Genomic DNA, 15,442 nt, shown 5'->3' on the forward strand with positions numbered 1-15,442 from the left:
GAGCAGGGAGCCCGATGCGGGACTTGATCCAGGGACTCCAGGATCATGACCTGAGCCGAAGGCAGTCGCTTAACCAACTGAGCCACCCAGGCGCCCCTACCCATAATATTTCTGACTCTTACCTCAAAGTCAATCACAGCAGGATTCTCCTTTACTGATTCTAACCACTCGGAAAATTCCTTCTCCGCAGGACCAGAGTTCCCCTTCTCCCACACCAAGGCGGCGGCGTACTTACTCCTCCCGCCTCGAGTCAGGGATATGGATTTCTCTGCTCCCTGCAAAACCGAACCTGCAAGGTATTTCAAGAAAATGACTCCTTTAGCTTTACTGCACATTCAAACTTTAAAGAAAGCCTATTCGCACAGGAGGAGAAGTAGATGGTAGTCATGTAGCTCCATTAAATAAGTTAGTGAAAAGCAAGAGAACACTCCTCCTCATCCCTACAGGGAGTTTAGTAATAGAAATGATAACAGTGTTAGCAGTTACCTTTTTTTAAGCAACTTGTATATGCTAGGCACTTTGCACTGATTGCCTTAAGTTATTCTCACAACAATCTTGAGAAGTAGGTATTATAAACACGGGCACTGAAGCTAGAGGTAATTTAGCCTGGAACACATGCACAGTTAACTGGGGGTGTGGTGGGGAGCAGCCTGGGGTGTAAATGCAGCCCAAGTCCAGGCTACTCAGCTCCCTGCTCTTGGATGCCAAAGCTCCCGCTTTTGATGTATATCAGCATATGTCTTGGGCTTTCAGAATAACACAGATCACCTGGTTTCTGATATCCAATCAGTTGACTGCCAGGCTGGAGATTTCCATTTAGAGCAGAAAGTTGATAGAATGCTTTTAAGCTTAAAGACAGGTGCAAAAGCACAACTAACCAAAGAGAAAGAAAAAGTTAAACCTCAGGTTAAGAGTTGGCACAATGTTTCTTTAGAAGCAATGACATTTACCGTACACAGCACAGATCTTTTATACAAAATTTCAAAAAAGAAATTCCTATGAACTAATGATGTCTTTAACTAGTAAGGGTAGAAGCTGAGTAATAGGAACATAGTGAGAAATAAAAACAAATGAAGAGGAGGCTAGTGATATGGGTGAGAGTTAATGGCATTAATTTGGTGTTTATTCTGCAGTACGGATTAGCCATGCCTCCACTGTTTAGAAATTCTATAGTAAGAGTCTAGAATGATCAGCACAATGGGTGAAATACTCTCTCTGTGAAGAAAGTAGTATAATCCCGTTCAAAGTGAGGTTGCATAAGATAACACAGAGGGGTATAAGGAAACATTTTAGAGGTTTTTGTATTTATTTTTCATGTAAAAAAGGAGAGAAATTAGTGTTTGCCAATATATCATGTACCAATGGTCAGTAGCTCTGACACGCTATTCACATTTGGCTTGATACCATGTATTTCATGAATGGGTTGACACGTACGAGTTAATATGATAAGCATGGGATCCTGAAAAAGGAGTGAGCAGTAAGTCCATTTACCGCTGGAACAGAACTAACTTTTTTTTTTTTTTAATTTTATTATGTTATGTTAGTCACCATATAATACATCATTGGTTTTTGATGTGGTGATCCACGATCCATTGTTTTCGTATAACACCCAGTGCTCCATGCAGTACGTGCCCTCCTTAATACCCATCACCGGGCTAACCAATCCCCCCTCCCCCCTCCCCTCTAAAACCCTGTTTGTTTCTCAGAGTCCATAGTCTCTCATGGTTCATCTCTCCCTCCCGATTTCCCTCCCTTCATTTTTCCCTTCCTTCTCCTAATGTCCTCCATGCTATTCCTTATGTTCCACAAATAAGTGAAACCATATGATAATTGACTTTCTCTGCTTGACTTATTTCACTTAGCATAATCTCCTCATACAGCAATTCAGTAATGTGGCAGGATACAAAATCAATGCACAGAAATCAGTTGCTTTCTTATACACTAATAATGCAACTGTAGAAAGAGAAATTAGAGAAACAATTCCATTTACAATAGCACCAAAAACCGTAAGATACCTCGGAATAAACCTAACCAAAGAGGTAAAAGATCTATACTCTAGGAACTGCAAAACACTCATGAAAGAAATTGAAGAAGACACAAAAAGATGGAAAAACATTCCATGCTCATGGATTGGAAGAATAAACATTGTTAAAATGTCTATGCTACCCAGAGCAATCTATACCTTCAATGCCATCCCGATCAAAATTCCAATGACATTTTTTAAAGTGCTGGAACAAACAATCCTAAAATTTATATGGAATCAGAAAAGACCCTGAATCTCCAAGGAAATGTTGAAAAAGAAAAACAAAGCTGGGGGCATCATGTTACCTGATTTCAAGCTATATTACAAAGCTGTGATCGCCAAGACAGCATGGTCCCGGCACAGAAACAGACATATAGACCAATGGAACAGAATAGAGAACCCAGGTATGGACCCTCAACTCTGTGGTCAAATAATCTTTGACAAAGCAGGAGAAAACATGCAATGGAAAAAAGACAGTTTCTTCAATAAATAGTGCTGGGAAAATTGGACAGCCACATGCAGAAGAATGAAACTCGACCATTCTCTAACACCATTCACAAAGATAAACTCAAAGTGGATGAAAGACCTCAATGTGAGACAGGAATCCATCCAAATCCTAGAGGAGAACATAGGCAGTAACCTCTTTGACATCGCCCACAGCAACTTCTTTCAAGATACATCTCCAAAAGCGAGTGAAGCAAAAGCAAAAATGACCTTTTGGGACTTCATCAAGATAAAAAGCTTCTGCACAGCAAAGGAAACAGTGAACAAAACAAAGAGGCAACCCACAGAATGGGAGAAGATATTTGCAAATGACACTACAGATAAAGGGCTGGTACCCAAGATCTATAAAGAACTTCTCAAACTCAACACCCAAAAAACAAATAATCAAGTGGAACAGAACTAACTCTTGCAAGTGAACAAGTGGTTTAAAAAGATTCCAGGAAGGGGCGCCTGGGTGGCTCAGTTGGTTAAGCAACTGCCTTCGGCTCAGGTCATGATCCTGGAGTCCCGGGATCGAGTCCCGCATCGGGCTCACTGCTCGGCAGGGAGTCTGCTTCTCCCTCTGACCCTCCTCCCTCTCATGTTCTCATTCTCTCTGTCTCAAATAAATAAGTAAAATCTTTAAAAAAAAAAAAAGATTCCAGGAAGAAAATGCATATTGAAGATGATACCAATAGTGCAAACATAAGCAAAACCAACTAGTAGAAGGAAGAACAGATGTTTCTACTTCTTACACAAGCTTCTCGTAAGCCACTACGTGAGACTGACACCAAAGCTGCCCAAAACATATCAAAAATTTCAAGGAGTTTTTAATGAAATATTAATTTTTCATTATAATATGAGCAAGACAATGAAAAATTCTGTTTATTTCATATAGGCTATCTTTCAAAATTTTCTCTTTTCCACAGTTGTATATATTTTTGTGCATAATATATTTTTAGAATACTACATTTATAAAGTTCGTTAGTATTTTTTTAGTAAGTATATTAGGGATATATAGTAAAAAATTTTAATGATATCATTATAGATTTAAAAAGTTTGGAGTCCAGTGATTTAATCAAATGAGCTCAGGATTAGACATAGACAAATTATGTTTTTGTGTGTGTTTTACTCTTAAATGTGCTTTGATTTTAGGCAAATTTTCATCATGATTAATAAACATTTGTTGAGAATCTGCTATATGCCAGGTTGAAGACTGAGAGAAATGTAAAATATGCCTTTTGTATTTGAAGGACTTAGACTCTCAATAAGGAGACAAAATAGGTACATAACTAATATTAGCAAAACTATAGAGAAATAAGAAAGGAAGGAAAGAAAGAAGGAAGGAAGGAAGATAAGAAGGGTGGGTAGGGAAGGGAAAGAAATGTGCACAAAAAGACCATCAAAACAGTTTGGCTTAGTGTTACAGAGTGGTACAGCAATTCAGGATTCCTGAGTTAGGTCCATGGAAGAATTCTGCGATCTTAGGCACTTAGGGAGGGACTATGAAAGGACTCTGAGGCAAAGCTAAGATATGGTAGGGGACAATGCCTTCCCAGAATGGGCAAAGACCTGGAATGAGGGGCGGATGGTGCCATGTTCTGGAGACAGTGCCCATGGACATCTGCTTGAGTTGAAGTTGAAGGTTCAGGTAGGCAAAGAGCACAAAACAGAGAGGATCTGGATGGAAAGTCAAGGAGATTGGACTTCATTCTCTGGGTTTAGAAATGACTACATTCCTTAGAACATTTCATTTTGAGTTGGAGAGTTCACACAATTCAGGAGTATTAGCAATGTGTCACCTGGGTAGCAATGGATAATTGATAAACCAGTGTAGAGACCATTGTAATAGTTTCTGATTTTGCAGTGTCCTCACCTTATTCCTACAAGCTGAAAACTGTGGGTCCATATTTGACATTTTCTCATCTCTTTGTTGGATGAATTTTGTAATTGATAATTGAGCAGGTTTTTTTTTCAGTAAGTACGCAAGAATGTATATTCTCAGAATTCTCTCATGTTTTGAGATGTCTTCCTGTTACCTTTATATAGGAAATTACTTTTTTTTCCTCTCTCAGAAACTTGTGGACTTTATTGTCTTATAGCATTGAATTTAGTTATGGAGAAGTCTAAGGACAGACAGATTTTGTCATTTTTGTTGTTCTGTGGGAGACTTGTTCTTTCAGTCAAGATAATTGAAGAATTCATTTTTAAAATCTTTGTATTTAGTAAATTAATTAGGTTTTGTCTTGAAGTTATATATTTGAACAATATTTCTGATGCATATAATCAAAACAAATTTGTTCCTTTATTTTAGGGATATATTCATACATAGTTGTGTATTTTTTTTCTTAACAGTTTTCCTCTTTGATTTTCTTGGGGATTTCTATTTCAGGAACAAAAATTCCCACAGATTAAGTTATATTTGTCATTTCATTTCCATTAGATTTTCCTTAATAACTGTTAATACCTAAATTTTTCTCTGCATTTATTATCAATTACTTTAAATCCTTCATATATGTGATTAACTTTCTTGGTTTTATTTTCAGGCGATTATACTTTGTTCTTGCAGCATCTAATTTATTTAGAACTATAATGGTGATATTTTTGAATGTTTGTTTGTCTTTGTACCTTGCTTTGAAATTTGCCTTTTCAATTAATTCTCAAAATCTTTTTGTCTCTGAGCACTTGATTTATTGAATTCACATTGTTGTTTAATTTATTGCATGAAAAACTGGTATAGGGCTGGGTGATAGACATTGGGGAGGGTATGGTCTATGATGAGCTCGTGAATTGCATAAGGCTGTTGAATCACAGACCTGTACCTCTGAAACAAAGAATACATTATATGTTAAAAAAAGAAGAAGAAAATAGCAAGAAGGGAAAAATGAAGGGGGGAAATCGGTGGGGGAGACGAACCATGAGAGACGATGGACTCTGAGAAACAAACTGAGGGTTCTAAAGGGGAGGGGAGTGGGGGGATCGGTTAGCCTGGTGATGGGTATTAAAGAGGGCACGTACTACATGGAGCACTGAGTGTTATAAGCAAACAATGAACCATGGAACACTACATCAAAAACTAATGATATAATGTATGGTGATTAACATAACATAATAAAATTTAAAAAAAAGAATCTATATCCATTCTTTGGTTTTATATTACTAGATTATTCATCTGTTTTGCATGTTCTTTTTTTCCTTTTTTCTTTTTTTGCTATAATATGAACGCATAGTTGTCAAACCAATGCTTATTTTGCTTCTGCTTAACATGGGCATATACATGTAGATCATCTATATGGTCTGATATTCAAAATTATCTGTTTATTGTTATAGTAAATATTTTTATCTGTTCCTTGTCTGTCTCCCTAGGAGAATATAAGCTTCATATTTTAGGAGTTTCTGTGATTCTGCACAACCCATCGTTGTTAGCAGGATGAGCAGCCATCAGTCAGGCAAAGTCAGGGAACAAGAGAACTTTACACAGAGGAAGGAGTTGTTTATAATGGCAAGGCACAAGAGAAAGCATGACTTATTTAGGAGACTATATAGTTTAGCTAGGCAGAGAGGGAGAGAGAGAGAGGCAGGAATTTATCTTTAAGGTTTTGTGAAACCATGACATGTTTAAGGCATGAGAACTGCATGATAAGGTTTGCCTTGGAAAAGTTTCCCGTCACAGGAAATGTGTAGAATAGATTGGCAGAAGGCATCAGGAGAGGCAAGGGGACCAGTTAGGAGGCTTCCACGGTAATCCGGGTTGGAATAATGAACAGAGTGCATGCCCATGGAAATGAAGAGATGGGGGTAACTGGGAGAAATATCAAGGATGTAGAGTGATTACTTATTGGATATGGAGGCTAGAAAGAGGGCGAAATTAAGCCAACACTCAGGTTTCTGGTGTGGTTGCTGGAGCCTTATTTACATACTTTTCTTAGACACTTTTTTTTTTAAAGATTTTATTTATTTATTTGACAGAGAGAGACAGCGAGAGAGGGAACACAAGCAGGCGGAGTGGGAGAGGGAGAAGCAGGCTTCCCACTGAGCAGGGAGCCCGATGCGGGGCTCGATCCCAGGACCCTGGGATCATGACTTGAGCAGAAGGCAGACGCTTAACAACTGAGCCACCCAGGCGCCCCTTCTCTGAGACTCTTATCAATCTGTATTTTTAATGGTTGTTTATATGTGTAGTTTGTAAGCTCCTTGATAGGAAGGCCTGCTTGACACCCATCTTTACATTACAATGTCTAATATTGAGTTCGGTCCATGGGAAGAATCGATAAATGTTAAACAACCTAAGTATAAGATCAAGAAAACCTTAACTATTTCCCTTGCAAGTAGTGCTAATGATATTTTATTTTCACCCTCCCCCCCCGCCCCGCCCCCCACACAGAGGGCTCTGAGGTAGATAAATGAAATAAAGGAAAGTTAAAAATAGCAGTCAAGTGTCCTTTGGTACTCCGATCACAGCCACCTGTCGACAGGGTAAGCTGCTAGGAGAGAGTAAGTACTCTTACCTTCGTATTTCTCAGACATCTTGTTAGTGGTACACCGGTGTTCCACTTTTGTTTTCTTAAAACCAAACCTGCGTTTCTTTGTTTCAATCCGGACACAGTTTCGGATTTCTTCCTCTGTTAAACCTAGGAAATGGAGTACAGACAAAACATCCCGAGAATGCACCACTGACAATTCAGAGAAGAGGGGCGTGAGGCTCTGGGCACTGGGGAGCTACAGATACTCTGTATCAGCTTCTATCTTCTCCAGTTCCTGTAAGCTGGAATGATTAACACTGAGGTTAACAATGTTGTTAACATGACCTTCGGCTCAGGTCATGATCCCAGGGTCCTGGGATCGAGCCCCGCATAGGGTTCCCTGCTCAGTGGGAAGCCTGCTTCTCCCTCTCCCACTCCGCCTGCTTGTGTTCCCTCTCTCGCTGTCTCTCTCTGTCAAATAAATAAATAAAATCTTTAAAAAAACAAACAAAAAAAAGAGTCTAAGAGAAATATGTAAATAAGGCTCCTGTGTTAACAATGAGGTGAAAGCCCTCCAGATTCAGTGCTTCACAGGCCCTGGGATGATCCGGAACAGAGGAAGTATTTGAGTCCCTGCTGTCTCTCCCTTCAGCACTGGCCCTAAGAAGCAAATATAAGGTGGCTGTTTCCCATCCCATGGGGCTCATGTGGGCCTCTCCCTGTTGCCTACACACAAGGAGCCTCAAAGCTTGCCTGTCCTACTGGCCGCAGCCACTCTCTCACCCTGCAAATGAAGAGATGAACACATGTTCTGTGTGGTGCCCCTGTCAGGCCTTCTTTCTGGGCCACAGCTGATTCTGTGAGGCCTGAGTCCACCTCATTTATTCCCCGGTCATCACTTAAAATGGAAATCTTGTTGCTCAGCCCTCCTTCCCTGAACACTCATCCTCATACTTGTCTCCCCTGACTCAGCTGCTCATTCCACCTGTACCTCCAAAACCCTTTTATTTTCTCTCAGAAATTCTGACTTGCTGACCTATGAACTCTTCTCAGTGTCCTCACTGACTATTCTCTTCCTTATCTTCATTCAAGCCTGTACTCCTTGTTTCTCCTGTTGTCTGCGAGGAAGGCGGACACTGCTTCATTCCCAGCCCCGGAGAGCTGGCGTTGATGTCCTCCTAGGTTCCCAGTGCTGCCACAGGATGGGAAGTCTTGTCAAAACCCTGGTACTCCAAGGCTCAGGCCATTCGGCTCTAATGTCTTTAGTCCTCATTGTTCTTGCTTTTTACCAAACCTCCAAGCATCATTTGTTGAAGAATTTGGCCTCTGAGTCGCTCTTTCCCACTCCCACCCTTGCCTGTATTCTCAATGACTTCAAAATTGAGGCGACACGGTGCAGGGAAACAGGTCTGGCTATTTGTAGGCTGAGTTGGTGCCGCCTATCCGGGGTAATTTGAAGAGAATCAATGTTTCCTTTTTCTTTTTTTTAAAGATTTTATTTATTCATTTGAGACACAGAGATACAGAGAGAGAGAGAGAGCATGAGCAGTGGGAGAGGCAGAGGGAGAGGAAGAAGCAGACTCCCCGATGAGTCAGGAGCCCGATGTGGGACTTGATCCCAGGACCCTGGGATCATGACCTGAGCCGAAGGCAGACGCTTAACCATCTGAGCCACCCAGGCGCCCCATCCTTTTTCTTAACAGCTTCCTAGGCCTCCTGACCTGCTACCTCAAACACCAAAATTAGAATCCAGATTTTGGTTTTTGTTTTTAATGGAATTTATTTAAATAGAAGTATAGTTGACACAAGAGTTCAGTTTTTTGATTGTTACTTAAAAACTGCCTTGCAAAACACAAGCACACAAGAGATAGAGCTGTATCAGCACCTAAAGTAACCTTAAAGCAAAGTAGTTCCTCAAATCCTGATATTTAGGGGTGTAGATTACAATCAGCAGAGGAGTGTTTTTAGAGCTTGAGGCACAGCTTGGGTGTGATGTTGAAATTGAATTCTAAAGGCACATTCCACTGAGAAATGAGGCCAAGTAGAAGGGGATGGGGTCTGCCTACTTCATGGTATTTTCAATAGTTTGACACATTTGAAGAGATGCAGTATAACTTGGCAGTGAAAAATTCTTAGTTTAAAGTCCTCATATTTACAAGTTTACCATGCATTTGTAACTCTAACCAAAAAAAAAAGAAAAGGTCTGGTTTTCTTTTTTGGGGAGGCTGAATAAATGAGTCATTTTCTTCTGGTAATGTTCTAACAAGTAGGTCAGTCCACTGTTTAGGCCAGGTTAGGAATTTAAGGCATCGTTCCCATCCTTTTTAAATTTTTTCATTAGGTTTTTATTATTTATAAATGAAAATTAAATTTTATGTGTCCAATTTATTAACTATAACATAATTAATTGACTATCAACTTAGTTAATTTCATTTTCTGAGGGCTAACGGAGAATCTTGGAAGATTTGAATGATGAATCCCTCTTATGAGCCACAGTGCCAGTCACGCAGTGATTAAAATATCAAGGCTTCATCGGTGAATTTCTGTATAAGTCTTTCTTCCCCTGCATTTCCTGTAGCTTGCTCTCTGACCTCTACCCAGTTGCTGGATGCTGCAGCACTTGGCCTCTCAAACCTGAGTGTCCCTCTGATGTAGCAGAGGGACAAGTATTTCAGAAATGTCCTCAGCTACTCTGATGGGGCGAAGGTCAACAGCGTTAGTCAAAAATGTCATACAGATAAATGGTGGGGCCTGTAATTGTTCTCTAGTTTAGAGTAAGAAATGACTTCTCAACAAAAGGAGTTTAAAATTACCATCTTGCATATTACGATATTTTAATTGTTTAATGTTTTTGCTGTATTTCTGAAATTCTTTTCACCTAGCACACTGAAGCAATCAGTGTGAATCAACTTTTATTCAAGCTTTTAAATTGATTATGGGACATTGAACAATAGAGGAATAAATGAAGGATGCAAATAAAAAAGCAATTTAATTTTGTTTTCCTCTTCTTGAGGGAGAAAAGGTACTATGAAATAGTCAGGTCATGTTTTTGAAATTAATGACAAGGGATACAATTCTTATTGAATAAAGCAAATAAAACCTAAGCCTATACTCTAGTTCTATCTTACGGTTAAACAAAGAAAGAAGAAATGGAAAAGAGAGAGGAGGAGGCCAGAATATATATTCACCTAGAGACTGGGCAAAAACAGGTAAGCATACCCACCAGAGAATTCCATTTTATTAAGATTTGTTTCTTTTTTTTTTTTTAAGATATTTATTTATTTATTTATTTATTTGAGACAGAGAGAATGAGAGACAGCATGAGAGGGAGGAGGGTCAGAGGGAGAAGCAGACTCCCCGCCGAGCAGGGAGCCCGATGCGGGACTCGATCCCGGGACTCCAGGATCATGACCTGAGCCGAAGGCAGTCGCTCAACCAACTGAGCCACCCAGGCGCCCTTAAGATTTGTTTCTGTCTGGGTGTGCTTCACCTTAACCACAATTAAAACTGTGTACCAGTATTATTATTGTGACACAGAGAAATATATATGTGTGTATATATATATATATGTATATATATACTTATTGAATATAAGAACATATATTACATATACAAATATTAAATATAGAAATATATTTAATTGAATATACATATATACACTACAAAGTGTATATAAGTGTTTTATATATATATGTATATGTATGTGTGTATATGAGTATGTAGGTATCTATGGTCATATATTTCCAGTTTCCTATCACATCTCAAACTCCCTTCTTTTCCTTATTATGTGCACCTGTTTCTACCTCTATTTACAGAGAAAGACATGGAAGGTGAGAATATTTCAATAGGAAAGGATAGCTCCTCACTTCATTTTGGTCATGGGTCTTTAACTATTAAAACCCTGGATGGCTGATTAAAGATTCACATAGTTCTTTAACTGACCTGATCGCTAAGCCTTTAGAGGCTTTGCTCTGAATGCATGATGAGTATAGCTGATCAAGTGAGAAACTATTCTCTGGGCTACAGCAGCAAGTGACCAAAATAATTTCATCCCAGGGGTGAGATGAAAACAATCAAGGGTTTTCCCCCCAACCATTTTTGCTCAGCATTAATGTGGTATTCTCATGGCAGAAGATACTAAATTCATCATACAAACATTGCTCCAGTGGAACATTAGGGTTAGGCAATGTGGAAAGCCCAGCACAGCATAAATCTTTTGGATTTCAGTAACTCTGTCAGGTAAAAATTTTTTAGGCTCTCTTACTGAAAGTCCTTCTCAAAGACACTTATCCCATCTTCTTTCTTAGGAAAGTAGACCATGAGGGATATCTAGTCATTTAAAATTTGGAATAACTGAGGGCAGCCACATGAAACATTAGTATTTGCCATCATGAGATGTAAGAAAGGGATTGACACTCTCTTGACCCCAGGGTGGGACTGATGTTGTCTTTTTAAATAAATTCCTGATCTCTCTCTCTTTTTTTAAAAGATTTATTTATTTATTTATTTGAGAGAGAAAGAAAGCACGGGGAGGGCCAGAGGGAGAGAAAGAGAATCTTGAAGCAGACTCCAGGCTGAGTGTGGAGCCGGTCGCAGGGCTCGATCCCAGGACCCTGAGATCATGACCTGAACCCAAATCACGAGTCAGCCAGTCGACCAACTGTACCACCCAGGCACCCCCTGATTTCTATTGTATAAAAGTCACATGATCAAGAATTCTTATTTATCTGGGGTAATTGGTCAGTTGAGTTCTGGTTACCATACAGTTTCCTAAGCATGTCCTTAAGAGACACATGATAGAATCATCACAAGGGCCCTGTGTCATTTCACAAAGGAGTCTGAAAACAAATTTATCTAAAGGTGCTTAAGCTGTATTAATAATTAGAATTGGCAATTTAAGGTAACAGTTAAGAAACCAAGATTTATTTATAAACCAAGGCTTATATTGTTATTTTACATGTAAGCAGAAAAATATCCCTGATTATATCCCAAAGTATAAAGTTGCAAACTTTCCTCAAAAACTTTCTCATCTGGCTTCAAGTTTTATCACCAGTAGGTACCTATCTAGCCCACGTTAACTTAGTCCCTGGTCAAATCCTTAATTGTTCTTTTATCTTACGCCCTTGGCTTTTACTGAAAAATCATTAAAAGACTGCTAGTGAATTTGCTATAATTATTTTTCTATAAAATTATCTCCTATAAAAATGCTATAAGTAAATTGTCTTTTAGAGTTTAATTCCAGGACAAATTTCATTTTTTCTTGAGATAATAGCATGCATCTCTCTTTTAGGTTACCACTACTGTGTAGCTTATGATGTTCCCAGGTATCAGGAAATTCAGAAACAAACCTAATGTCCAATCAAAGAGGTCAAGTATATTTATTTTTCCTTCTTTTTTGTTCTAATTTTCTATTTTTATTTTATTTGCTTGAGTGTATACCTTTTGGTTGTTCTTCATATCATTTTGGAAATAAAGCAGAGCCTAAAAGTCGATAAGGAAGAATTAAAATAATAGAGTAAGAGAAAAATGAATTGCAGGCAATCGAATCAAGTTGATAAAAAAAGGGAGGGCTGCAAAAAGCTTACCTGAGTTCCTGAGTTCCTCGACGCTAAACTGGTAGAGGAGGTCATACACGCCACCCAGGGAGCCAGAGGTGAAATAGTGAGTCCCAAAGTCATCGAATATCCGGCTATACAAAGCAAAGTTGTATTCTAGAGGCAGGTGGTTAAGTGCTTTCAAAAAGACATCAGAGAGCTGCAGATCTTTAGTTTTCATTGTGAAATTTAAGACTTTTATCACTTTATGGATCCTAGTAAAACTTGAATCCTAAATGGAAGAGGAGAAAAGAAGAAAAAAAGAAAAGAAAAGAAAACCCAAGATGATTAAAGGTAATGAAGGTTTGAAGTGTCAAGCTTTTAAATGTCATCTATTTATCACCAGCTTCATCCTAACCATAGCGTGCTAACAACTTTAACTCTCCGTGGCATGCTCTCCCACACAAAATTAGAATTTTTGTTGTATTTCCCAGGACTTTTTCCTGAGACGTTCACAGGGCTGAACAGATAAGATTATCTCAGGAACGTGAACTGTGTGACCGAGGCCCAGGTTTTGTAGACAGATCTACCAAAAAGAGATCAATGATTGGAAAAGTAAATCTTTCACTCTTGAGTGTCAATCATGATTGTGTCCCTACTGAGTGTTTATTTCGAAAGCCTTGCTAATGCAAAACATTGAAAAAGGATTGCACAAATTTTTAATTGAAAGCTATGCAACTGAGATTCAAGTCACGGCTTTGTCCCAAACTGGGAAAAGGCATTTATATTTCTGAGGCTTGAGGTGTCTGTGAAATGTCATCTGGGGCACAGGTGAGGGCTGTGCAGTGGGTGACACACCACACCGCTTTTCAACTCCAAAATGTTATGATTCAAAATTACTTAGGGTTAAAATTAAACAACATTATTTATATTCTCTCTCCTCTACCCATAAATAGGAATATCTGTGTGAGGGTTTTTGGGTTTTCTTTTTTTTTTTTTTAATCATTTCTTGTTCTGTCAGGTTAATTTATGATTTGGTGGTTGGTATTATACCCAAATCTCATTCCATTAAATTGTCCTTCTATATATCCACTGAGTTTTATGAGTATACCCACATATACTGTTCTTTTAAAAAAATTTATATCCTTTATCTACCTCTCAATTTTAGCAAATTGTAGTGTTTGAGTAATAGCAGAGAGAGGAGCATATTTTAGCAAAAGAACTTTATCGTAGCTGTAAATTATTAAATAGCTATTTTCCTGTGTGCTATAATTACAGCATAAAATGGCTGCTAACACAAAAGACAAGAAATAATCACAAGGATTGAAAAGAGTCACCATTCACACTTCTCCTTCTCTCTTCCTTTCTCTCTCCCCTACCTTTTCCCACCCCTGTCCCCTTCTTGCCTTTAACACATTTATTGCTCAGCTACCTCAGATGCTGTGGAAACAGACGTGAACAAGGTAGACAAAGTTCATCCCTCTGAGGAGCTTACATTTTCAGTGTCCGTTAATTCTTTTTCAAGTTTAATACTTGAATTTTTAGAACCATGGCTTTGGAAAGATGGATGGATATTCTACTTTTAGTAAGAAGCACACTCACTTCCAGAGTATCTGAAATGCCTGTTTGGACACGGGCATTGAAATGGATGGCTCAAAATTTCCAGGTTGTTTACAAACTAAATTGTAAAAAATACAAGTAAAACCTTGGTAACTCAACTCAGCACATGTACACACACTGATCAAGTGCATGATGGCTAAAACTGGCTATTTTAGACTAAAAATGACATGACAGTAGGTTTTTAACCATGTATGATCTGTTTCAACATTCTGTGAGATCTTGCTTTATTTTCACCACCTTTTTGTGGGTTCAACGTCATAAAGTAATTCAGAAAAGCATTGAATCTTACCAAGAAAACTAGTATTTTGACTTTGAAATAGATTATCTGCCCAAAAAATGTTTAGTCAGATCTGAAATTGACATAATAAATAAATAAAGCATTAAGCTCCACTGAAGAACTTGGATTGATGTTCAAGTGTGGGGTGCCTTGTTTTCACTATTTGAAGACTAAGAAAGGTTGCAGCAGCATTTTTTACTTAACCTGAGATTTCCTTATTCTGTGGAGATCTGATCAAAAATGTTGGAGATCTGATCAAAAATGTTGAAGATCAACCTGATGAAGTTGACAATTTCGTAAGTAAAAAAATGGTTGTATATCAGCAGTTTCATAAGTTCCAACAGATACTGTGAATAGCCTAAAATGTTTCCACTTTGGGGCAGACTATTAGAGGGTCAAATAACAGCTGTTTATCCACAGATAAGGGTTTTACGAGTCATCTCTAGCATGTCTGAAATATTTATAAACCATTTGTGAAGCAAATCTTAACATTGAAACTGATGTATATATCTATGTCTCTTTGAACATCTCCATTTCCCTGCTCATTATAGACTATATTTTTAAGCAGTTGTTTCCAATCCTGAATGTGACATTAGAGAAAGCTGGGGGACTTAAAAAAAAAACCAGAATCACATGCCCAACCACAGATATTCAGAATCAGTAAGTGAAGAGAAGGGCCATGGGATGTATATGTTTACTTCCTAGTAATTCTGATTCCAACTTGTTTTAAGCATATAATTTGTGGGGCAGGGGGGAATGGGCTAAATGGGTGATGGGCATTAAGGAGGGCATATGTTGTGATGAGCATTGGATATTATATGTAAGTGATGACTCACTATATTCTACTCTCGAAGCCAATACTATACTATATGTTAACTAACTTGAATTTAAATGAAATCTTGGAAGAGAAAAAATACAATTTACATTACTCAACCATAAAAAAGAATGAAATCTTGCCATTTGCAATGACATGGAAGGAACTAGAAGAGTATAATGCTAAGTGAAATAAGTCAGTCAGAGAAAGACAAATACCATATGATTT

General features: G+C 38.3%; 1 protein-coding gene across 1 annotated transcript in view; it reads right to left on the reverse strand.

The window, feature by feature from the left end:
* The window catches only part of LOC118006357 (complement component C6-like), a 61,372-nt gene that overhangs the window by 22,898 nt on the left and 23,032 nt on the right, over window positions 1-15,442 (reverse strand). The window contains exons 8-10 of the mRNA XM_034998978.1: window positions 12,555-12,795; window positions 7,015-7,137; window positions 123-289 (exon numbers count right to left, since the gene is read on the reverse strand). Of these exons, the coding sequence (XP_034854869.1) occupies window positions 123-289; window positions 7,015-7,137; window positions 12,555-12,795 (531 nt within the window). The remainder of the gene's footprint in view (window positions 1-122; window positions 290-7,014; window positions 7,138-12,554; window positions 12,796-15,442) is intronic.

This window comes from Mirounga leonina, unplaced genomic scaffold (assembly GCF_011800145.1).
Source record: "Mirounga leonina isolate KUSES-001 unplaced genomic scaffold, KU_Mleo_1.0 Mir_96, whole genome shotgun sequence".
Classification (NCBI taxonomy): Eukaryota; Metazoa; Chordata; class Mammalia; order Carnivora; family Phocidae; genus Mirounga; species Mirounga leonina.